The following is a 25,470-nucleotide window of genomic DNA, read 5'->3' as shown; positions in this document are numbered from 1 at the left end:
CTCCTTCCTGTGGGAAGTGCGGCTCCTTTCGCGTCCCCCACCCTCTCGGCTCCGCCTGGCAGCAGCAGCTCCGACGCCCAGAGGCGTCCGAGACCCTCCGACTCGTGGGTGCGCAAACAGGCCTCGCCAGCGAGCCTTGCCCAGGCAACGAGTCGCCAGCCCGCCCCCTTACCGCGGGCCAGGTCTCACCTCGCCACCAGTACGTCTTGGACAGGTAGTGCCAGGTCTGATGCCGGGTGTGGTGAGTGCCGCCGGGACCCAGGTGCGCCGCCTCGATGAGGTCCCGGCGTCGCTCCGGCTGCAGCACCACCTCCAGCTCCGCGAAGGTCTTGCGGTGTCGCTGCCGCCGCTGGTAATACAGAGTCCCGCCGCGCACCACGTAGCAGGCGGCAGCTTTTCGGATTTTACGCTTGACATTGCCTTCGGTGCCCGGCGCGTATGGCTCGCGCTCGTTCGTCAGGTAACGCAGGATGGCCCGGTAGCTCTCCTCGCTTGACATCGCGGACCGCGGCTCCCTGAGGGCGCCTGTCAGGGACAGGTGAGAAAAACGGCCCACTACCTACGGGCGGCTGCAGCAGGAGCGGCGGCACCGCAGGGAGAAACGGCTGCGCCTTTGGCGAGCACTCTTCGACGGCTCCCTTAGTCCGAAGGAAAAGGGGACGAGTTGGTAACCAGGGGGAACTGCACTTCCCCAGCGCGCGGGATCCGCTGGCGACTGACAAAATGGCTGCTGCACCACCGGAAGTGACGCAAGCCAAGGGCGGGGACTGAGCCCTGATTGGAGCGCACTCTCGTTTTCTGGCTTGATGGAGCCGATCCAGTGACGTCAGGACTGCGGGTGGACATTTTGGAAGCGGGTAGGCCTTTCATTGCAACTCGAAAGGTCTTCAAAGCAGACATCTTAAGTCCTGGCAGTTTCTCTCTTCATTTTTCCCCTTTCCACGCTTTTTAAGGAGCCACGTGAAGGGGGAGCTGGTGGACAGTTGTGAGTTCATGGGAGACATCCGTAAGGGGTAAAGGAGTCCGTTTTTACGTTTACCTTGAGACTCCCGATATCATAAAAGCATATTTTCAGGCTTTTGGAAAAATATTAGTCTCTGGACAGGGGACCAGAGACAGCCCATTCACATGGAAATTTAGATTTCAGTTAACAGTTGTAACATTTTCAGTGCACCTGCTAGCTCCAGACTACTCAAGGAAGAGTCGAGATTTTTCTGGAATGATCAGCATATGTAGTCAATCTTATTGCGAGTGGAAAAGGGGGTCAGTAACACTATTATAAAGCTTTATTTACATATATTTTTACACAAACGTAGGGGAAAAGGTTCTCCATTTTGCACCAAATATATATAAGGGCACAAGAAGGGGAGCAGACTTGAACTGTGTCTCCCAGCGCGTGCTGAGGATGCTAATTCAGATATTTAGCTGGTATTCCCGGAGCAGCGACCCCGGTCACCCTTCTCTGGAAGGAATCTGCAGCGCTCACAGGAGCCCAGGGCTGACATCCCTCCTCGGGGACTGGGGTTGGACACTGTCGCCTCTTTGTTAAAGCCAGAACATTTTAGGCCGAGGGCTCCAGCTGCAGAAACGGCCAGTACACTTCTCCACCAGGGGATCTGTAGTCTCTGGGTGACGCCCTTTGACCCTTGTAGAAGTAGCTGACGGACAGACAGGTGAATACAGTAGGCTCGAAAACAGAATGATACACCCAACCTCTGGTGTTAGGGGCGTGTTTCTGTGTGTGTGTGTACACGCAGCAGTTCCCAGATGGCCCGGACATCCTTGAAAAAGATTCCAGGTGCAGGGACATGAGCCATCAAGTCCCGAAAGAAAAACTACAGGCCTGGGACCTACTTAATTGCTGAGTTTGCCACTATAGCTCAAAGGAGGAATTTAAACATGGAGATGCACCTCTTCCCCCATGGGGTGGGGCAGTGAGAGCGGAAGACCAAATGCACCTTCTGTGCAGCTGGTCTACGTGTTGGGCCAGCCCCAGTCTCCTGTCATATTGACTGTCTTCAAATATTTTGGTCGGGCGTGGTGACTCACGCCTGTAATCCCAGCACTTTGGGAGGCCGAGGCGGGCAGATCACGAGGTCAGGAGATGGAGACCATCCTGGCCAACATGGTGAAACCCTGTCTCTACTAAAAATAAGAAAATTAGCTGGGTATGGTGGTACACACCTGTGGTGCCAGCTACTCGGGAGGCTGAGGCAGGAGAATCGCTTGAACCCGGGAAGCGGAGGTTGTAGTGAGCCGAGATTGTGCCACTACATTCCAACCTGGGTAACAGAGGGAGACTCCGTCTCAAAAAAAAAAAAAAAAATTTTAAGTTAATTGATATTAAATATTAAACATTTATTAAGTGAATACATTCAAATCTGTAAACAATACAGATAGGATGTAGAAGAGTTAAAAAAAAAAATCCCTTTTTTGCCAAACCACCACCTGTAAGCACTGACAAGCCTGCTGATGCACGCATTATCCCTTGGGCCAATAGAAACACACGTTTTAATAAAATGCTTTCCCAGTGGCCAAGTTGCCTTCCTGAGTAAAGCTAAACTTGCTGTAGTGAGAACAGGTAGTGTTTATTTCTAGCTTCTTCTGGGTCCCAGGTTACCTAAGACTCAAGGGTAATGAGAATGGGCAGCTCCACTTCCTTAAAAGCCAACATTTAGCCCAGAAAAGCAATACTTTAAGGGGCCATTTTATTCTCCAAATATTAGCAAGCATAGCTTTACATTCAAGTTGGGTATAATGACTTTATTTTCCCAGTAATTCCCTAAATAAAACATAACATTATTACAAAAAGATTCTTAACCATGCAAAATCTTAACATTTTGCTTTTATGAGCAAAAGCCTGGGTTTTCCATTTCTTATATTGATTTTAGTTTACATTTTCATGTTCTCAAAAGGACTTACTCATTTTACCCATAACACTTGGACGTCTGAATGTTAACATGCACTAGAAAAAAAAAAAATTCTATCACCTTGGATAGGATAGGGATGGAGGAAAATATTGACATTCACTATATACCCTCACCTAGTATATGTGTAAAATCATGTTTCCCTATGGCCGGGCGCGGTGGCTCAAGCCTGTAATCCCAGCACTCTGGGAGGCCGAGACGGGCGGATCACAAGGTCAGCAGATCGAGACCATCCTGGCTAACACAGTGAAACCCCATCTCTACTAAAAAATACAAAAACCTAGCTGGGCGAGGTGGCGGGCGTCTGTAGTCCCAGCTACTCGGGAGGCTGAGGCAGGAGAATGGCGTGAACCCGGGAGGCGGAGCTTGCAGTGAGCTGAGATCCGGCCACTGCACTCCAGTCTGGGCGACAAAGCGAGAGTCTGTCTCAACAACAACAACAACAAAAAAATCATGTTTCCCTAAAGAGGACTGATTTGTCCACTGTTGTATCCTTGCAAGTTGGCACAGGTTGGCAGGTAAAAATGACTTTCTGTAGAAGTAGAAGCCTATTCTTCACATGTAAGCTGTGATTACTATTTTATCACATCTTAAATATGTAAATCTCAGGCTGCGGGTGGTGGCGCACACCTGTTAATCCCAGCACTCTGGGAAGCTGAGGCAGGAGGATCACCTGAGGTCAGGAGTCCGAGACCAGCCTGACCAACATGAAGAAACCCCCTCTCTACTAAAAATAGAATTAGCCAGGCATGGTGGCACCTGCCTGTAACCCCAGCTACTCAGGAGGCTGAGGTAGGAGAATCACTTGAACCCAGGAGATGGAGGTTGCCGTGAGCTGAGATCGTGCCGTTGCACTCCTGCCTGGGCACCAGGAGACTCCATCTCAAAATAAGTAAATAAATCTCTTGCATATCAGTTTATTCAGACATTTTTGTAATTTAACACGGCTCTGGCAAGCCCCCAGCTCAACAAACTACTCTGGGAATTTAGCCAAGGATACTTTTTTTTGTTGGTTTTTTTTTTGAGACGGAGTCTCGCTCTGTCGCCCAGGCTGGAGTGCAGTGGCCGATCTCAGCTCACTGCAAGCTCCGCCTCCTGGGTTCACGCCATTCTCCTGCCTCAGCCTCCCGAGTAGCTGGGACCACAGGCGCCCGCCAAGTTTTTTTTTTTTGTATTTTTTAGTAGAGACGGGGTTTCACCGTGTTAGCCAGGATGGTCTCGATCTCCTGACCTCCTGATCCGCCCGTCTCGGCCTCCCAAAGTGCTGGGATTACAGGCTTGAGCCACCGCGCCCGGCCAGGATACTCTTTATTCAAGCAGCAGTGCTTTTCATTTAGACATTACTTTCTGAAAGCAAGAGCAGATTAATAAAGCTGATAGTTTTTAGCACCTTCAACTCAGCTATTAGCAAATGGTAGGCGAGATAACAATGACTATAAGCAAACCAATATAAACTAAATTTGTCTATCATGGGAAAAGGTAGTTTAACAAGAGAATCATTTTTAAAGTACATCTTTCGGTTTTTTGATACAGGGTCTTCTTGTCACCCAGGCTAGAGTACAGTGGCACGATTTCAGCTCACTGTAGCCTTGACCTCCCTGGCTCAAGTGATTCTTCCACTTTCCACACTCCCAGCTTCCCAGCTGAAACTACATGCACTCTCCACCATACCTGGCTCACTTTTGTATGTTTTTGTAGAGATGGGGTTTTGCCATGTCACTTAGGCTGGTCTTGAACTCCTGAGCTCAAGTGATCACCTGGCTTTGGTCTTACAAATGCTGGGATTACAGGTACAGGCGTAGGCCCCTGCACCAGCAACATCCTAATACTTACAGCATTGTAACCAAAGAGTTAAGGCAATGAAGTTTTTGTAATGTGCCCTATACACCCCAGCCAAGCAAAGGTAGCATCTGACCATACCCATCTTCTTACATCATTTTGCTTAACCTCTCTCCAAGGAAGAGGCTTACTTTATAGGATGCATTATTCCTGAGGAATAGACTTTTTAATAAAATACCTATGTCTTACATTCTTTACTAGGTCACCTATGACCATGTAAATCCAACATGCCTGTTACAAGAAAAAAAAAAAAAAAAATCCAGCACAACCTAGAGTTATAATGCAATCTTTATTTAAAAATCGAATCTGCCAGTTTAGCGTTTTCCACCAACTCGGGGAGCTGAAACTTTCACAGGCTTCACAATCTTTTGCTTAGGTGCTGCCTTTGTAGGTGCCTGTAAAAAGGTAACGTGATATTACTCCACAAACCTTTTGTTACCCTATTATTACCCATCTCTCACATCCAGATTGTTTATGTAGCTTAGATCACTGTCTTAGTAATTTAACTGCATTCCTAATGACAATCTTTTAATGTGACTCCCCTTAAATATTTAAAGCCCATCTTTACAATGAAAAGACAAAGACTAAGAGACCATCACAGATTGGAGGAAAGTAAGGAGACACAACCAAGTGCAGTGTAGGATCCTGAAATGCATCCTAACAGAACCTCACAGAAAAGTTCTCAGTAACAGTACAGTGTTTACTCAACTTTTCTCAATGTTATCAATGTAGATAACCATAGTAACTTTCAAAACCAGGCAGGGTGCAGGGGCTCATCCCAACACTTTGGGGTGCTAAAGCAGGTGGATCGCTTGAGCTCAGGAGTTTGAGGCCAGCCTGGGCAACATGGCGAAACCATCTCAACTAAAACACATATTAGCTGGGCATGGTAGCGCTTGCCTCTAGTTCCAGCTACTTAGGGGGCTGAGTCAGGAGGATCACTTGAGCCCAGGAGGTTGACGCTGCAGCAAGCCGTGACTGTGCCACTGCACTCCAGCTGGGCTACAGAGTGAGACCCTGTGTTGAAGGGAAAAAAAACCAAAAGCCAACCTTTATTTTTCCCAATTCCTAACAGTAACAGATACTTTGGCTTATGGAGAGGACGAGCCCTCTGGAGACCTGAACCAATTAATTGGTTACCAACATCATTTCCAATTGAGCCTTGCAATCAATACCTTAAAACGGTGAAACTTTCATTATCACAATTTAGATTGAAAACAAATTTTCCAGCTGGGCGCAGTGGCGCACACTTATAATCCCAGCACTTTGGGAGGCTGAGGTGGGCAGATCACCTGAGGTCAAGAGTTCAAGACCAGCCTGTCCAACATGGTGAAACCCTGTCTCTACTGGGAAAAAAAAAAAAAAAAATTAGCCAGGTCTGATGGTGTGCACCTGTACTCCCAGCTACTAGCGAGGCTGAGGCAGGAGTATTGCTTGAACCCGGGAGGCAGAGGTTGCACTGAGCCAAGATCAGATCATGCCACTGCACTCCATATCCTGGGCAACAGAGCAAGACTCCGTCTCAAAAAACAAGAGAGAGGGAGGAAAAAAAAAAAAAAAAAGAAAAAGAAAAAGAAATTTTCCTGTTGTATTGTTCAAGAAAGTCAAGAAACCCCATAATTACCTTAGCAGCAGCCATTGCAGTCTTTTTAGATGCTTGCTTAGCCTTTTTTGCTTCCTTAGCAGCCCTGTGGGGTAAAAATAACTTAAGGCAAAAGCACTTTACTCCTTAGTGGTACAACTTACTATTAGAGTTAGACTGTACTGGACAAGTACAATGACCATATTCCTTCCTTCCCCTCCTGCATTTATTTGTAGGCTAAATCCAAAGAGTTTGTCAATAATTTTCATTAACCACCAAATCACCTTAAAATATATTAGACTATATGGTAACTTTAATTACTGAAGACCCAAACCTAAAATCCATCCCAATAGGTGAAATGCTCATAATGAAAGCATTCCTCACCTGATAGCTTGTTCTCGTTGAGCCTTTCTAACTTCAGGTTTCTGATTCCTCTTGGCCATTATATCAGCAAGAGATGCACCAGTAATGGCCCTCTGGAATTTGACTGCTCGGCGGGTTCTTTTCTTTTGAATTTCTTCCTGTAAAACAAAGATGAGGGGCACACTTAGGAACCTTCCTTCAAGAATTTAGAGGGAGGAAAAATTAAGTCTTTTAAGACATGGCAAATGAAGTCTTTTAATATTCATATTCAACAAAAAATAATTCATACAATTATTTGAAAATAAAACATGTTTTCCACTTATGGATTAAGCTATTACAAATCCTAGCCATTTTTTACCTTAAAGAGACACACAAAAAATTGAACTCTAAGGAAAATGGTTATTCCATGAACTGCATAGTATAAATGAAGACTATTTCTACTTTTAATAATTTACTTATTGAAAAAAATTATCAAATTCAACTGTTTTATCTCAAAGGACTGTCACTAGGAGAAATACTCAAGTTAGACAATGATTTGACAGGAGAGCCACCAAATGTTAGGTAGGATATGTCTAAGAAGGCGTTGTGGAATCTAACATTTCCTGTACATTCTATATTGGAAACCTGTACTACAGTATTTATGAGAAAAAGATCTTGCAGTGCACCTTTAAGTCCAAGAACAAAGTATATGTGAAAAGTTGTTTATTAAGGCACAGAAATGCAAAAGTACCTTAAAAACTTTTAACAAAAATAAAGCACATTGGTTTACAGACATCCCAATTTTAAACTTTTTAGAAAGATGAAATCTTGTTTCTACAGTAAAATGGCAGTTTTTCTACAGTAAATGGCAGTATTTACCTGCTTAATATTTTTGTCTCAAACCAACACAAACATTTTTCTTATTGTGGTAAAAATGTAAAGTTGACAATTTTAACCTTTTTTTTTTTTTTTTTTAAAAAAAAAAAAAAAAAAGACCAAGCCTTGCTCTGTTGCCCAGGCTGAAGTGCAGTGGCATGATCTTGGCTCACTGCAGCCTCCACCTCCGGGGTTCAAGCAATTCTGCCTCAGCCTCCCAAGTAGCTGGGATCACAGGCACCTGCCACCACACCTGGCTAATTTTTGTATTTTTAGTAGAAACCAGGTTTCACCATGTTGCCTAGGCTGGTCTCGACCTCCTGAGCTCAGGCAATCCGTCCGCCTTGGCCTCCCCAAGTGCTAGAATTACAGGCATGAGCCATCATCCCCGGCCTGTTTTCTATTTTTTTAAATAGAAACTGGGTCTTCGCTACTACATTGCCCAGGTTGGTTTCAAACTCCTGGGCTCAAGCTCAAGGGATCCTCTTGCCTGGGCCTCCCAAAGTGCTGGAATTACAGGCGTGAGGCACTGCATTAGGCCCATTTTAACTTTTTTTTTTTTTTTTTTGAGACAGAGCCTCACTTCATCATCCAGGCTGGAGTGCAGTGGCGCAATCCCAGCTCACTGCAACCTCTGCCTCCTGGGTTCAAACTATTCTCCTGCCTCAGCCTCCCAAGTAGCTGGGACTACAGGTGCCTGCCACCACACCCGGTTAATTTTTTTTGCTATTTTTAGTAGAGCTGGGGTTTCACTCTGTGGGCCAGGCTGGTCTTGAACTCCTGACCTCGTGATCCGCCTGTCTCGGCCTCCCAAAGTGCTGGGATTACAGGCATGTCAGCCACCATGCCCGGCTTCATTTTAAACTTAAGGTATAATTTAGCCGTGCAGGATGGCTCGCACCTGTAATGCCAGTACTTTTGGCGGCCAAGGCAGGAGGATTACTTGAGCCCAAGAATTTGAGACAAAACTGGGCAACATCGCAAAGATTTCTGTCTCCTCAAAATATATTTAAAAAATAGCTGGGCCATGGTGGCATGTGCCTGTGTACCACTGGGTAGGCTGAGGTGGGAGGATCACTTAAGCCCAGGTTGAGGTAGAGTGAGCTGTGATCCTGCCACTGCTCTCCAGCCTGGGCAACAGAGAACCCGTCTCAATAAAAAAAGTATAGTGGCCTTAGGTACATTCATAGCGCTGTGTAGCTATCACCATTATCCATCTAAATAACTTTTTTTTTTTTTAAAAGGTCTCCTATGTTGCCTCAAACAATCCTCCCACCTTGGCCTCGGGAGCAGCTAGAGTACAGCCGCTGCCACCAACCCCGGATTTGCTATGACAATGATGTACAAGTTATGAGTCCCCGCTTTCAACTGTTTTGGGGTATAACTTACAAGTGGAACTGCTGGGATAATGTTTACCCTTTTGAGAAAGCACCAAACGGTTTTTCACAGCTGCCACATATTTAGCAATGCACAAAGGTTCCAATTTCTCCCCATCCTCATCAACACCTGTAATTCCTGTTTTGTTTTTTCTTAATAGTCACCCTAACAGGTGTGTCATATCCACTTTTAAGTTTCTCCTTCCTCTGAACTTTCAACATATTTTATGTCTGATGGCATTTATTTCTCACAATACCTAGAAAAGTCCTTCATACAGAAGGTGCTAAGTATTCCCAAGCCTACTGAATACTAGTCCCACCATGGCACTCAAACTTGTTCTCATGTATAACCCAGCTAAAAGGACACTTAACAAGGACCAGAAAAACCACTGTCTTGAGAATGAACCAGTATGGTGGACTGGCTACGTTAGGACTAATCCTGTAAATACTCCAATCAACACCAAATTATGGTAAGTTCTCAATTTCCTCCCACTGGAAAACTAAGCCTTTCCACCCTGCCCTATAACCCAAATGTGCTTAACGTAATTTATCTGACTTTAAAATTTCAACTTGGTGTTGCTGCTAGCCTAAGATGTATAGAGACAGTTTATAATATCTTTTGCATTTCGCTGATGCTTTACAGTTTAAGAACTCTTTCGCATACAGTCTGATTTAACTTTACAGAGCAGAAAACCAACGTTCAGAGAGCTCAGACAACTTAAGAGATAGCTCCCAATATCAAGGCGTATTCCACTTACCGACTGACCCTTTTTGTGCTTCCTTCTGTAGAGGACAGTCCAGTTTATCTGCCGAGGATTCCTCTTGGAAAGGAACGCCGACTCGCATTTTGCATTAAGAAACTGGAAAACCTGGAGTGACAAATTCAAAGGAATTACCTATTTATACAAAATACAAGAGGCTGAATGAGCTTGGAATCCTTAGAAGATCAACATGCTAGTTCTGGCTTATTTTACAAAACTGAAGCCCACAAGAACCAAAAGGCTGTCACGTAACTGGCAGGTAACTGCGCGACACTATGAAGGTCCTTGCGTTTAATCTTTTCTCGAGAGCAGGAAATCTAAACTCATAGCAAACGACAGGGTGGTGCATCCTTCTGGGAAGCATTCTGCTCTTGTCCATCCCGGGATTCCAAGGGGAAACTACCAATTATCTCGGTACCTCAGTTATTTCCCTTACACAGGGACATCAGTTACATAAACCCCTCCTGACGTCCGACCTGGCTCACAGTAAGTAATCAACGCTGGTTCACTTAGAGGTGTCTGGTCCTAACGACCAGTCCACAGGGCGTCCACGAAGCGTTCCAGAGGTCAATGGTGATGTGGGGAATGAACCCGTCTAAACCGAATTAGACCAGCCTTTCCTCCTCGGAGTACAAGAAGCTAGGTTAAGCCGACGCGGCTTTTTACCTTCCCGTCGGTCCTGGCGTAGCGCCTCCCGTGTCCGGGGTAGATCTTGTACCCGCTAAAACTGCACAGCTCCACCCTGCAACAAAAAGTGAAAGTCCATCAGGGAGGGTGTCTACAGCCATGCCAGGGACGACAGAGAGGCGTTCTGCCCGAGGATGTAAGCGGATTGGGAACCACGGGTCGTGCTTACTTCATGGCGACGGATTCACGGGAAAAGAAGAGATGGCGAAGAGAAAGAGAGAATCATGGGAAGAGACCTTATAAGGTCGTGGAGAGGCTGGGGGCCGGAAATCTCCTCCCCCAAAATCCTTCGATATTCCGGGCGCTCCTTGATGACGTATCATCGCGAGGCGGAAGATCTCGTTTTCCGTGACAACTGACTTCCTTTGGCGGAATTCTTCCAGAGGCTGCTGGAGGATTCTCGGGCCCAGAGGGCCTGCCAAAAAGGGCAGTCAGACAGTTGGTATCTGAGTCATTCTATCTCTCCGTTTTTTTGTTTTTTTTTTTTTGAGACGGAGTTTCGCTCTTATTGTCCAGGCTGGAGTGCAATGGCGCGATCTCGGCTCACCGCAACCTCCGCCTCCCAGGTTCAAGCGATTCTCCTGCCCCAGCCTCCCTAGTAGCTGGGATTGGCATGTGCCACCACGCCCGGCTAATTTTGTATTTTTAGTAGAGACGTGGTTTCTCCATGTTGGTCAGGCTGGTCTCGAACTCCTGACCTCAGGTGATCCCCCCTCCTCGGCTTCCCAAAGTGCTGGGATTACAGGCGTGAGCCACCGCGCCCGGCCCATTCTGTCTTACTGCCGAGTATTCTAGAGCCATCTTACGGCTGCAGGGAATGTGAACTGAAGAGAAAGGTGTCCTGTCTCTTATAAAGAGATCCAAAGACGAATGCCCCGCAGGTAAAACAAGTCACGTTTTGCCTTCCCTGTTGGCCCATTTCCTCAACCAAACAAATTAATAGTTTAACCATTTGAATAATTTAACCATAAGAAAGTAATGACAACCGAACTGTTTCCCAGGCTGTGCGAATCAAACAGTGCACGTTGGCGCTTTGCATTAATTATAATTAACATTCATTGAGCGCTTTCTCTGTGCCGGGAATTACGCCAAAGGCTTTGCAAACATGAGCTCATTCAGTTTCCAGAATTCCTATTAAGTACCCGCCTAAGAACTACAATTCGGAGCTGGTGTCTAGTGAAGCTGAGGGGGTCGGTGGAGCCCCGCTTGGAGGCCAAGGGCTCAATCTGTTACATATTTCATCGTATGACAAGGAATGGCCAGAGGCAATTCTTGAATTCTGTGGGAGGCTGCAGTATATGACTAGGAAACAAATGTAATGATTGATTTCTGCTGTCTATGTATGCAAGTCACGCTAAAAAGGTTTTGTAAGATAGCTGGTTGAAGAGATTTGAAATGTCTAACAAGTTGGCTGACTAATGTTACGCAAACTGTACAAATGTGTTGGAGCCAGTCTTTTTTGTTTTTTTTTCTTGAGACGGAGTTTCGCTCTTTCACCCAGGCTGGAGTGAAGTGGCGTGGTCTCAGCTCACTGCAAACTCCGTCCACCGGGTTCAAACGATTCTCCTGCCTCAGACTCCCGAGTAGCTGGGATTACAGGCACCCGCCGCCATGCGCGCCCTGCCTGAAACCAGTGTTAAGAATGAGTTAGGTGGCCAGATGCGGCGACTCACGCCTGTAATCCCGGTGCTTTGGGAGACCGAGGTGAGTGGATCACCTGGGGTCAGGAGTTCCAGACCAGCCTGGCCAAAATGGTGAAACCCCGTCTCTACTAAAAATACAAAAATTAGCCGGGCGTGGTGGCGTGTGCCTGTAATCCCAGCTCCTTGGGAGGTTGAGGCAGGAGACTCACTTGAACCGGGGAGGCTGAGGTTGCATTTAGCCAAGATCGCGCCACTGCACTCCGGCCTGGGCAAGAAGAGCAAAACTCTATCTCAAAAAAAAAAAAAAAATAAAAAAATAAAAAAAAAAAAGGGAGGTCGGGCACAGCGGCTCAGGCCTGTAATCCCAGCACTTTGGTGAGTCAGGAGAATCGCTTGAACCCCGGAAGCGGAGGTTGCAGTGAGCCGAGATCACACCACTGCACTCCAGCCAGGGCGACAGAGCGAGACTCCTTCTCAAAACAAACAACAACAACAAACCCCAAACAAAACATCTTTCGGAAATAGTCCTGGCTTCTACAAGATCCAAGGCACAGCTGAGTTTAGGTAGCCAGTGGAACCAAGATCCATCTGAAGGAATGCAGTCCTTTTTGCTCCACAGAACCTCAGAATTTATAGTCCCTTCACAATATTTTAGAAAGATTTTGTTTTATTGTTCTTTGAAATTACGTTTGGCCTGACTGGTTCTGTGGAAGAAATGCAGGAAACTGGGCCTTAGGGATTTTGGCAGTATTTTACTCTTTACTGGAGGGCCTTCTTGAGTTGGTATGCCAGGGTTCCTTGTAACACTCCCATAACGAACAAATTGTGCTCAAAATGCTCTTAGAATAGGGAGAAATTTTGCAGAGAGAGACCCTTAAATGAATTTATATTATACAGTGTCATAAAGTAGAGCTTCTGACACTACATAAATTATTGCTGACTTTATCCATGCTTTCTCTTTTATCATAGGCAAAAGGTTTAGCTACACTCTGTTCTCTTTTTATTCATTTATGGAGCAATACTGAATCAAACTTGGTGCCCTTTTCAGCCTCTGTCCCTCTAAGAACAGTGTATGCTTCCCTTCACAGTTTCTTCACCCATTTGTACATATTTCCCTGCTATATTAGTTTTCTGTAGTTGCTGTAACAAATTACTATGGACTTGGTAACAACACAGGTACATTTTTTCTCGCAGTTTTGGAGGCAGTAAGTTCAAAATTAGTATCACTAGGCTGAAATCAAGGTACCTGTGTGCCTTCAGGATCAAGGATCTAAGGGAGAACCTGTTCCTTGCTCTTCCAAGTTCCACTCATCTAAACCACTCTTGAATTCCTAACCCATGGAAGCTGTTAGATTATAAATGTTTGTTGTTTTAAGCTATATTTTGGGGAGTAATTTGTTAACATAGAAATAGGTAATATAGGAGGTAAGGAAAAACTGACAATGGGGACTTGGTGAATGGTGGTATCATTTGTCAAGAGAGGATAGATAAGAGGAAGGAAGTAGGTTTGTCAGGAAAAGGGTAAATTTTTTTTTTTTTTTTTTTTTTTGAGACTTGTTGCCCAGGCTGGAGTGCAATGGCATGATCTTGGCTCACCACAATTTCTGCCTCCTGGGTTCAAGTGATTCTCCTGCCTCAGCCTCCCAAGTAGCTGGGATTACAGGCATGCTCCACCACGCCCAGCTAATTTTGTATTTTTAGTAGAGATGGGGTTTTTCTACGTTGGTCAGGCTGCTCTCGAACTCCTGACCTCAGGTGATCCACCTGCCTCGGCCTCCCAAAGTGCTGGGATTACAGGCATGAACCGCTGCACCCAGCCTGAAAGGGTTAATTTTGAAAAGGCTGGGTTCAAGATGCTGATAGGGATATTAAGGTACAACTGTGTAGTGGGAAGTTAAACATGTTCAGAAGAGTGTTTGTAATATGATTTATTTTATTTTTTATTTTTTATTTTTTTGAGATAGGGTCTCACTTTGGCTCCAGGCTGAAGTGCAGTGGCACGATCAGGGTTCACTGCAGTCTCTACCTCCTGGGCTCAAGTGATCATCCCATCTCAGCCCCGTGAATAGCTGGGACTGTAGGCGTCTGCCACCATGGCCAGCTAATTTTTTGTATTTTTAGTGGAGATGGGGTTTCACCATGTTGCCCAGGCAGGTCTTGAACTGGACTCAAGTGAGCAGCCTACCTCAGCCTTCCAAAGTGCTGGGATTACAAGCGTGAGCTACCATGCCCAGCCAAGGATATATTTTAGTAGTAATGAACTTATGGTGACAGACTATGTGGGATAATGTTACCTACTGTCACAAGCTGGCTTCTGTGGAAACAGTTACTGAGACTGACTTTGGGGTTCAAGATATTTGTTACAGATCAAGTCTTGTGAAAGGATGGGGGAGAGAACAGTGTTAGGCAGAGAAAGAAGTCGTATACGTTATAGACCCAACTAAACCTCAGTCAGGCCATGTATGCTGGCTTATGCCTGTAATTCCAGCACTTTGGGAGGCCGAGGCGGGAGGATTGCTTGAGCACAGGAGTTTGAGGCTGAAGTGAGCTATGATTGTGCCACTGCAATCAATCAATCAATCAATAAACCTCAGTCAACCCTGCCAGGAGCTATGGAACAATTATTGTTTGTTGGAGTGTTCTGTGTTGGGCTAAATGGTGAAGCCTCTTTATACTTCTGCCTTACTCAGTCACCACATGGGGGCTGCCCCAGGGAGGTCACGACTTCAAGTGAGGGGGTACTCAGCAGCTGAGCCAGGCCCTACTGATAGCTGGAGGATGCTGCTGCCCATGCTGCCCACTGTGAGGCAGCAAGCCCTTGCTTGAAGGGGGATCTGGATAGTATGTTTCTGTGTCTACCACCCCTAGAAATGGTGCCTAGAGTAAGTCATCAAAAAAAGAATCAGGATAGCTGGGCATAGTGACAGGCACCTATAATCCCAGCTACTCAGGAGACTGTGGCAGGAGAATCACTTAAACCAGGGAATTGGAGTTTGCATTGAGGTGAGATCACATGACTGCACTGCAGACTGGGTGACAGAGTGAGACTCCATCTCAAAAAAAAAAAGAAAAGAAAGAAAAAAAGAATCAGGAAATACTAATATTTAAAGGATAGGTGAATGGAGGAAAATAATAAATTGAAGGAGGCTGAGCAGATGAGGTCAAAGAAGATAGAGATCCATAACAGTAACCTCATAGAAATTTATGGAAGTGTCTTAACAGTGCTAAAAGTCACATAAAGTTCAAGTAAGACAATTTCGGAAATGTATAAACATGAATGCCTTTGCAGTGACTTAAGTGTGAGTCTGGTGTTTCCTTCTAAAAATACTGCCTTCTCAGGTGTGGAAAGGATTCTATCTTTTTAGACTTTACCACCATAGTTCTCTGAAGGCTTGCAATCCTGAATCACGCTTGACTTCAGAAAGTGCTTTAAAAGGGAGGCCGGGCGCAGTGGCTCATGCTTGATATCCCAGCACTTTGGGAGGCCGAGGTGGGTGGATCATCTGAGGTCAGGAGTTCAAGATAAGCCTGGCCAACATGGCGAAACCCCATCTCTACTAAAAATTCAAAAAAATTAGCCTGGCATGGTGGCGGGTGCCTGTAATTTCAGCTACTTGGGAGGCTGAGGCAGGAGAATCACTTGAATCCAGGAGGTGGAGGTTGCAGGGAGCTGAGATCAGTCACTGCACTCCAACCTGGGTGACAAGAGTATGACTCCATCTCAAAAAATAAATAAATAAAAACTCTAAATCTAATCAAGCCTTTATATCTAACTACTACAGTAACCTTCCCTGTAGGAAATACAGGTGACAGAGGAACATGTGAAATGACCCCAGAAGGATGCAGTTGGCAAAATCTAGTGTTTGAGAAACAGAATAAATAAATTTTTCCAACAATATGTGAATTGAAAGGAGAGATAGATATTAAAATGTATAGACAAGGGGTGGGCACATGGCTCATGCCTGTAATCCCAGCACTTTGGGAGGCCTCGTGAGGGGATCACATGAGGTCAGGAGTTTGAGAGCAGCCTGGCCAACATGGTGAAACCCCATCTCTACTAAAAATACAAAATTACCCAGGCGTGGTGGCAGGTGCCTGTAGTCCCAGCTACTTGGGAGGCTGAGGCAGGAGAATCACTTGAACCTGGGAGGGAGAGTTGCAGTGAGCCGAGATTGCACGACTGCACTCCATCCAGCCTGGGGGACAGAGTAAAACTCTGTCTCAAAAAAACAACAAAAAACCCCACCTATAGACAGGACTAGCTACATAAATAATTTGCAGGGCCCAATGTAAAATGAAAGTGTGAGGTCCCTTTTTCAAAGACCTAGAAGGCTGGGTGCGGTGGCTCATGCCTGTAATCCCAGCACTTTGGGAGGCTGAGGTGGGCAGGTCATGAGGTCAGGAGTTCACCACTAGCCTGACCAATATGGTGAAACCCCATCTCTACTAAAAATACAAAAATTAGCTGGGTGTGGTGGTGGGTGCCTATAGTCTTAGCTACTCAGAAGGCTGAGGCAGAAGAATTACTTGAACCCAGGAAACAGAGGTTGCAGTGAGCTGAGATCGTACCACTGCACTCCAGCCTGGTGACAGAGCGAGACTCTGTCTCAAAAAAAAAAAAAAAAAAAAAAAAAAAAGACCGAGAAAAAGTGCTATTAAAGATACCAAAATATAAGGCATTTTCCTTTATTCTGCAATCTGTCTCTCCACTTTTCATAGTATTTTTTCATTTGTTATTTAACATCATGTTTTGTCAGGTGAGGACATTTACTCAGCCAGTGCAGGACTCACTGGTATCCAGGGGCCATAGGTGATTTGATGCATCCACATGGCCCACCAGCTGTTGAGTTCCCCCTCCAGCCAGCCACTGGACCAACATGCAGTGCCCTGGCTGGGGGCAGGAAAGTCTAACCAACCATTTCATTCCACTATCCTCCTGGCCAAACCCACAGAGGACAGGTAACCCCCCTTGGATGTATTTCGTACTTGGATCTGGGGTGGGCATCAAGTCACTTGCAGAATGTATGATGGTGCTGCCAGCTTGGGGGAAGAAGGAGGGCAGCCATAGTATTGGAGGGGAGGGGAAAGACAGGCTATTGTCAGGGAACTGCAGACTCAGCCTGTGGAGGCAGCTGGGAAAGCAGCAGAAAGCGAGACTGCACAGTTAGCTGAGACACCAGCCCTAGGCACATGCTTTATTGTTCTCTTGTACTACTTCACTGATAAAACACAAAATTAAAGATAGAATTAGACTTTCAAGACAGCAACTGCAGAAAATTAAACCTCAAATATGGGACCCTCCTTAGCACAGTGCCCTATGCAACTGCACTGGTCACACAACTTGAAGCTGGCTCTGCCTTTAGATTATAAGAAATTTGGGCAGGGTATGGTGGTTCATGCCTGTAATCCCAGCACTTTGGGAGGACAAGGCCAGAGGATAGCTTGAGGCCGGGAATTTGAGACCAGACTGGTCAACCTAGAGAGACCCTGTTACTACAAAATCTAAAAAAAAAATTAGCTGGGCATGGTGGTGCATGCCTGCAGTCCCAGCTACTTGGGAGGCTGAGGTGGGAGGATCACTTGAACTCAGGAGTTTGAGGCTGCAGTGAGATGTGATTGTACCGCTGCACTCCAGCCTGGGTGACAGAGCAAGATCCTGTCTCAGAAAAAAAAAAAAAAAAAAAAATCTAGTGACTTTGTTATTAACCAGTTACAATGTATGGATTTCATTTAAGCCCTGCTTAAATAAGCTGGATAGACCTGGGGTAATTAGAGTACTTACTGGATTTTTGTTATTAAGATTTACTGTTAATTTTTTAGGTTTTATGATTGTACTGTGGCTATTTTTCAGTTATTTTTTCAAGGTACATACTAAATATATTTACAGATGAAATAACATGTCTGAGCTGGGCATGATGGCTCATGCTTGTAATGTCAGCACTTTGGGAGGCTGAGGTGGCTGGATCACTTCAGGTCAGGAGTTTGAGACCAGCCTGACTAACATGGTGAAACCCCATCTCTACTAAAAAAATACAAAATTAGCCAGGTGTGATGGTGCATACCTGTAATCCTAGTTACTTGGGAAGCTGGGGCAGAAGAATTGCTTGAACCCGGGAGGTGGAAGTTGCAGTGAGCCATGATCACGGCCATTGTACTCCAGCCTGGGCAACAAGCGAAACTCCATCTCAAAAAAAAAAGAAGTAATATATCTGAGATTTGCCGTAAAATAATCTGAAGGTGGAGTTAGTGGGTGTGATAATTAATATTTGATATCAAATTGATTGGATTGACAGTTGCTTAGATGCTGAATCATTGTTTCTAGGTGTGTCTGTGAGGGTGTTTCCAGAGGAGATTGACTTGTGAGTCAGTGGACTGAGAGGGAAAGACTCACCCTCAAGGTGGGCAGGCATCATCCAATCAACTGGCCCAACTAGGACAAAACAGGCAGAAGAAGGGGGATACTCAGCACATACTGCTTTCTTTCTCTTGCTGCCTTCTCGAGTGGGATGCCATCTTTCTTCTGCCCTTGCACATCGTACTCCAGGTTCTTTGGGTTTTGGACTCTGAAACTTGCACCAGCAGCCTCTCAGGGACTCTTAGGCCTTCAGCCACAGATTGGGGACTACACTTTTGTCTTTCCTAGTTCTAAGGCTTTTGGACTGGAATGAAGCCACCAGCTTTTCTGGTTCTCCAGTTTTTGGACACCCTGTTAGTGAGACTTCTTCACCTTTGTGATTGTGTAAGCCAATTCCCCCTAATAAAATCCCCATATATCTATATCTATGTATCTCTCTCTATATAGAGATATATAGATATAGATATCTCCTATTGGTTCTGGCCCTCTGGAGAACCCTGACTAATACTGTGTGTAAGTCATTTATGAAAAATGATTCGTGGGTAGGATAGCTCATTCCTGTAATCCCAGTGCTTTGGGAGGCTGAGGTGGGAGAACTGCTTTAAGCCAGGAGTTCAAGATGAGCCTGGGCAACACGGTGAGACTCATCTCTACAAAATTGCATGAGCCGAAGAACTGCAGGCTGCACTGGAGCTAAGATCATACACTCTAGCCTAGACAACAGAATGAGACCTTGTCTCTAAAAAGAAAGAAAGAGAGAGAGAGAGAGAAAGAAAGGAAAGGAAAGGGAAGGAAGGAAGGAAGGGAGGGAGGGAGGGAGGGAGGGTGCAGGGAGGGAGGGAGGGAGGGGGGGCGGGCTAGGCATGGTGCCTCACGCCTGTAATCCTAGCACTATGGGAAGCTGAGGAGGGCGGATCACTTGAGGTCAGGAGTTTGACACCAGCCTGGCCACACTGGAGCTAAGATCATACACTCAAGCCTAGACAACAGAATGGAACCTTGTCTCTAAAAATAAATAAATAGATAAATAAATAGATATTTAAATAAATAAATAAAGGGCTAGGCATGGTGGCTCATGCCTGTAATCCTAGCACTTTGGGAGGCCGAGGCGGGAGGATCACTTGAGGTCAGGAGTTTGAGACCAGCCTGGCCAACAGGGTGAAACCCCATCGCTACTAAAAATACAAAAATTAGCTGGTCATGGTGGCACACACCTGTAATCCCAGCTACTTGGGAGGCTGAGGCAGGAGAATTGCTTGAACCGGTAGGCAGAGGTTGCAGTGAGCTGAGAGCGCACCATTGCACTCCAGCCTGGGCAACAAGAGTAAAACTGTGTCTTGGGAAGGGAAGGGAAGGGAAGGGGGAAGGGAAGGGGGAAGGGGGAAGGGAAGGGAAGGGGGAAGGGGGAGGGAAGGGGGAAGGGGGAAGGGAAGGGGGAAGGGGGAAGGGAAGGGGGAAGGGAAGGGAAGGGGGAAGGGGGAGGGAAGGGGGAAGGGGGAAGGGAAGGGAAGGGAAGAGAGATGGTGGCCAGAAGTGGGTAATGGTTGAAGCTGGATATTAGGTACCAGGGTTCATTAAAATAGTCTCTATATTATTATATACTTTTAAACTACTTTTCCATGATAAAAAGTTTCAAACAATTATTATGTGTCTTGGGATTAATTTATGTCCCACAATTCAGTCCTGAAAAATAAAGTAAGAACCACTTGTATTACTTTGTAATTAAAAAAATACGGGAAAAAAATCCCCATACTTATAGCAGCTGTATTCATAATAGACACATATGGGGAACAGCTTAGGTGCCCATTAATAGGTGAATATATAAGCAAACTATAATACATATCAATGTACTACTACTTAACAATAAAGTAGAATGAACTGTTGATTTACACGACATGGATGAGTCTTAGACATTATATTAATTGAAAGACTTACATTAAAAGTACATACCATATGATTCCATATATATCAAATTCTACATTATGCAAAATAACCTATGGTGGGGGAAAAAATCAGAACACACTGGTTGCCTTTATCTAGAAGGGAAGGACTAACTGGAAAGGGGTAGGAGGGAACTTCCCATGTGAATAATAATTTTCTATATCTTTTTTTTTTTTGAGAAGGAGTTTCGCTCTTGTTGCTCAAGCTGGAGTACAATGGCGTAGTCTCGACTCACTGCAACCTCTGCCTCCCAGGTTTAAGCGATTCTCCTGCCTCAGCCTCCCAGGTTGCTGGGATAACAGGCACCTGCCACCAGGCCCAGTTAATTTTTGTATTTTTAGTAGAGACTGGGTTTCACCATGTTGGCCAGCCTGGTCTCGAACTCCTAGCCTCACGTGATCCACCAGCCTCAGCCCCTCAAAGTGCTGGGATTACAGGTGTGAGACACTGCACCCGGCCAGTTTTCTATATCTTGATGAGTTTTAGTTTAATAATACAGTTTGTCAAACTCAGGGGATGCTCATTTAAGATTTGAAAATTTCAGTGTATGTAAATTTTACTTCAGCAGAAAGGAAACTAAATAAATATTGAACACTAGCTAATGAAATACATGCTGAAGTATTTAGGGAGAGATGTACTTGTCCACTAAAAAATATAGTGGGCCCAGTGCGGCACTTTGGGAGGCTGAGGTGGGTGGATGGCTTGAGTCCAGGAGTTGGAGACCAGCCTGAGGAACATGATGGAACCTTATCTCTACAACAAATATAAAAATTAGCCAGGTGTGGTGGTGTATACCTACAGTCCCAGCTACTTGGGAGGCTGAGGTGGGAGGATGGCTTGAGCCCAGAAGAGGAGGTTTTAGTGAGCCAAGATCGCAAGATCGTGCCACTGCACTCCAGCCTGGGTGACAGAGCCAGACCCTGTGTCATAACAAACAAACAAACAAACAAAAAAAGCACCACCATAAATGACTGATAAATGACTGATGTATGGATAGATGGATACAAAAATTAGCTGGGTGTGGGCCGGGTGCAGTGGCTCATGCCTGTAATCCCAGCACTTTGGGAGGCCGAGGCAGGTGCATCATGAGGTCAGGAGATAGAGACCATCCTGGTAAACACGATGAAACCCCATCTCTACTAAAAATACAAACAAATTAGCCAGGCGTGGTAGCCGGCGCCTGTAGTCCCAGCTACCTTGGAGGCTGAGGCAGGAGAATGGCGTGAACCCAGGAGGCGGAGCTTGCAGTGAACCCAGATTGCGCCACTGCACTCCAGCCTGGGCGACAGAGCGAGACTCCATCTAAAAAAAAAAAAAAAAAAATTAACTGGGTGTTATGGCATGCTCCCTGTAGTCCTAGCTACTCAGGAGCCTGATTTGGGAGGATCACTTGAGCCCAGGAGGCAGAAGTTGCAGTGAGCCTTAATTACACCACTGTACTCCAGCCTAGGTGATAGAGTCAGACCCTGTCTCCCCAATCACCCCCAAAACATAGAATCAACGTGTAGGTAAATGAATGTTCATTGCACAATTGTTCGAATTTTTATGTATGTTTGAAATTTTTCCTATTACTCAGGGAAAATAAAGGGAGACATCTTCTGGAAGAAATTGGTATTACTGATTGGCTCAGAAAGGCAAGTGCAAGAAAACATGGTGAGTTTTTTTTGGTTTGTTTTTGTTGTTGTTTTGAGACAGTGTCTCCCTCTGTTGCCCAGCTGGAGTGCAGTGGACAGATCCCAGGTCACTGCAGCCTCAAATTCTTGGGCTCAAGCGATCCTCCCACCTCAGCCTCTCAAGTAGCATGTGCCTAGCTAATTATTTTTATTTTCATTTATTCATTCATTCATTCATTCATTCATTCATTCATTCATTCATTCATTCTTTGAGACGGCGTCTCGCTTTGTTGCCCAGGCTGGAGTGCAGTGGCGCGATCCCCGCTCACTGCAAGCTTCGCCGCCTCCCGGGTTCACGCCATTCTCCTGCCTCAGCCTCCCGAGAAGCTGGGACTACGGTCACCCGCCACCACGCCCGGCTAATTTTTTTTTTGTATTTTTAGTAGAGACGGGGTTTCACCGTGTTTGCCAGGATGGTCTCGATCTCCCGACCTCGTGATCCACCCGCCTGGGCCTCCCAAAGTGCTGGGATTACAGGCGTGAACCACCTCTCCTGGCCTAGTTTTATTTTTTGTAGAGGTAAGGGTTTAGCTTTGTTGCTCAGGCTGGTTTCCAACTCCTGGCTTCAAGCAATCCTCCCACCTCAGCCTCCCAGTGTTGGGATTACAGATGTGAGCTACTGTGCCTGGCCAAAACATGGTTTAAAAATATGATTTGGTATGGAATGATAGCTTAGTTTTTACATACCCCATTGGTTCTTTCTCCTGTGCCCAAGCTGAAAATCTTTCTTCTCTTCCACTGTCTAACTTCTTACTTAGATTTTACTTTCCGTAGAATAAGAATCAGTAAACTTTTTCTATAAAGGGCAGAAGGTAAATATTTTAGGCTTTATGGGCTAAGGGGCAAAATTGAAGATATTATGTAGATACTTGTAGAAAAACGGAAAACTAATTTCCACAACATTTTCACTGATGAAATTCAAAATATAATAATACTGAGTACAAGTTTTTGTAAATCAGGTATGCTAACCAGAAGAATGAAATTCTTTTTGTGGGGAGATGGAGAATAACATTTTTCTTAATTAGGTTTCAAAGTTCTTATTCCCTATCAAAATCTATTGCAAATGTTCATCTGTCAATCATGATCTGTAATGAAATTTTACAGATTTTATCTTTGAAAAATATATTTTCATACATACAGGCACTGCCCAATATGATGTCAACCCAAGGGCATATGATTTAAATTAAGTATATTATTCTCTTGGAAAACAATTACAGAAGCACATTATTCTCTTCATATCTGCCTTTTAGCATGTCAGATGAATCATTTCTAACTGATGGTTAGGTGGAAGCTCCTCAATTGCACAGTTAAATGGATTTTGAAATATGGAAATTTCCTTTGTGTTTGCAGAGATCTGCAAAATACCATTAAAACTGTAGTTTGAACTTGAAAAATATAACCGCTGCAAACTTATGTGAGGATAGAGAGCTTGCTTTTTGTTTTAACTTGTGACTCAAATAATGTTGGTTGTCAAAATGACTTCATCACAGTAAGTTTTGTGTGTCAGTACGGTTTTGCTTTGTAATTTATGTTGACTTTATTAGGAAGTATCATTAAATCATCAAAATTAGCAAACTAGCAAAAATGAATTTCAAAGTCATTCAGTCAGTGGTGTAAACTAAAAATAAAATCCTGAGCCCTCTGCCAACTGCATGAACGTACCCTCATGGCCAAGGGGACCCCAGAAAACCCTTTAAAATGAAGTTCCTAATCGTAACAGGACAGGAGGTTAGACATGCCTCATTACACTCCCTCCCTTTTGGAATTTAGACACGACAACCGATCAGCATTGATGTTAAAGAAGAGAAGATCCTAAGACTGACAGAATGGACTTTTTGTGTCAATAAGATATCAAAAACAAGACCCCAGGCCATGCCAGGTAAGAGTTAAGTCATATATCCCCACACTTAAATAATAAACTGTGTTCTAACTGCCCCAGGGTTTTTCCTTTTCTATAACAGCTAAACCATCACTGGCCTAGAGATAAGCAATATTAAAACAACCGTAGCTCACCATCAGACACTGAGTAACTGATCTTTGTTCCACCAGCTTTGATTGGATAAGAGACTGATTTCAGTAACTTTCTCCTGATAAGACCGCCAACCATGGACTGATTCTGGGAAGCTTGCAGAGGCTGCACACTTGCATGACTTCATGTATTCAAAAGAGCTTTTGACGTATAGGACCTAATTATAATACATTTAAGTATTAAATCTCCACTCCAAAGTGAACATCGGTCATATGTTACATGCATGTTTGTTCAATACCTATGTGTCAGGATCACCTTTATAAATATTCAGAGTTTCTCCAGTAACCTGTTGAATGTGTACGTTTAACGAAACTGTTCAGCATAAAGCTCCTACCCCAACCACTCCTCCTTTGAAGTCCCCGTCTCCAGTCTCTCTGGAGGCTATTCTTCTCAGCCTATGGGATGGACACCTTGCAGGCTGTAAGCCTTTCTTTTGTTTTGTTTTGAGATGGAGTTTTGTTTTGAGATGGAGTTTTGTTCTTGTCACCCAGGCTGCAGTGCAATGGCACAATCTCGGCTCACTGCAACCTCCTCTTCCCAGTTTCAGGCTCCCGAGTAGTTGGGATTACAGGCACCTGCCACCATGCCCAGCTAATTTTTTTTTTTTTTTTTGTATTTTGTGTATTTTTAGTAGAGATGGGCTTTCACCATGTTGACCAGGCTGGTCTCGAACTCCAACCTCAGGTGATCCACCTGCCTCAGCCTCCCAAAGTGCTGGGATTACAGGCGTGAGCCACCGTGCCCGGCTGGCTGTAAGCCTTTATAAAACATAAAGTCTTCTTTCTAAATTTATAGGTCTTGTGATTTGTAAAGGTAACAGTGGTTAAGAGAAATTCTTTTCATTTAGAAAAATTTCAATCTTTGCTTTAAAAAAATCACAATAAAATGTTATCACTGCTAAGTCATCAAATGCTGTGTCGCAGGGCAAGGTAGGATATTCTGCTATTTTGACCAAAAATTCATGGACTGACAACAGTTAAGTCCATGAGGATGAATTAATTTTATCATTGATACTGCAGATTCAATAATACCTGTACATGGTAAGTTCAAATGTTTTCCACAAACTATCTGTTTTTTAATAATCCAATGATGTTATAACCACAGGATTTAAACACCTTACATTTTCATAAGCATTGTAAATTTGTCAAGCTAAGCCTTTCTCTTTTTATATCATCAGTTGCAATATAGCAGATATTCTACTTCAGGTATACTTAATTAGTGTTTTTTCACCTTCTTTAAAAATGTTCTCACCTGTTTCTGGAGCTAATTATTCAGTCAATTCAATCATTGACTCCTTGAATATATAGAACAAATGAGCAACATCAACAACACCTGTCAATTCAGTACAAGCTAAGAAAAACCATTCAAAGTCACTTGCCTTGCTTTTTTTTCCTAATTAAAAACAAAAATTTTTTTTTTCAGTGTTGGGATCTCCTGTG

The 25,470-nt window shown here is 44.6% G+C and overlaps 2 protein-coding genes and 2 long non-coding RNA genes across 9 annotated transcripts in view; 1 reads left to right on the top strand and 3 right to left on the bottom strand.

The window, feature by feature from the left end:
• ZBTB11 (zinc finger and BTB domain containing 11) overlaps window positions 1-717 on the bottom strand; it is a 30,697-nt gene extending 29,980 nt beyond the window's left edge. For both annotated transcript variants that reach the window (XM_005548263.5, XM_074033554.1), the window contains exon 1: window positions 190-717. In XM_005548263.5, the coding sequence (XP_005548320.3) occupies window positions 190-499 (310 nt within the window). In that variant the 5' untranslated portion in view covers window positions 500-717. The remainder of the gene's footprint in view (window positions 1-189) is intronic.
• Window positions 10-25,470, top strand: part of LOC123571760 (uncharacterized) — a 26,415-nt gene continuing 954 nt past the window's right edge. Inside the window, exons 1-4 of one of the 5 annotated variants that reach the window (XR_010584674.1) lie at window positions 10-1,013; window positions 8,811-11,271; window positions 23,773-23,881; window positions 24,052-24,231. This is a non-coding gene — a long non-coding RNA (uncharacterized lncRNA). Of the gene's footprint in view, window positions 1,014-8,810; window positions 19,143-21,905; window positions 21,983-23,772; window positions 24,232-25,470 lie in introns of those variants that run through there. The other 4 variants (XR_006695969.2, XR_010584672.2, XR_010584676.1 and 1 more) reach the window with 4 other exon arrangements.
• On the bottom strand, window positions 5,037-10,602 carry RPL24 (ribosomal protein L24). The gene is made up of 6 exons (XM_005548262.5): window positions 10,560-10,602; window positions 10,370-10,445; window positions 9,701-9,811; window positions 6,733-6,869; window positions 6,391-6,454; window positions 5,037-5,161 (listed from the first exon to the last, which is right to left on the bottom strand). The coding sequence occupies exons 1-6, from the start codon at window positions 10,562-10,564 to the stop codon at window positions 5,081-5,083; spliced, it is 474 nt and encodes a 157-aa protein (XP_005548319.1). The 5' UTR covers window positions 10,565-10,602; the 3' UTR covers window positions 5,037-5,080.
• The window catches only part of LOC135969419 (uncharacterized), a 19,499-nt gene continuing 16,717 nt past the window's right edge, over window positions 22,689-25,470 (bottom strand). The window contains exons 2-3 of the long non-coding RNA XR_010584677.1: window positions 24,016-24,188; window positions 22,689-22,798 (exon numbers count right to left, since the gene is read on the bottom strand). This is a non-coding gene — a long non-coding RNA (uncharacterized lncRNA). The remainder of the gene's footprint in view (window positions 22,799-24,015; window positions 24,189-25,470) is intronic.

This window comes from Macaca fascicularis, chromosome 2 (genome assembly GCF_037993035.2).
Source record: "Macaca fascicularis isolate 582-1 chromosome 2, T2T-MFA8v1.1".
In the NCBI taxonomy this organism is placed as follows: Eukaryota; Metazoa; Chordata; class Mammalia; order Primates; family Cercopithecidae; genus Macaca; species Macaca fascicularis.
The sequence above is the reverse complement of the archived record's forward strand: the minus strand, read 5'-3'. Positions and strand labels throughout refer to the sequence as shown.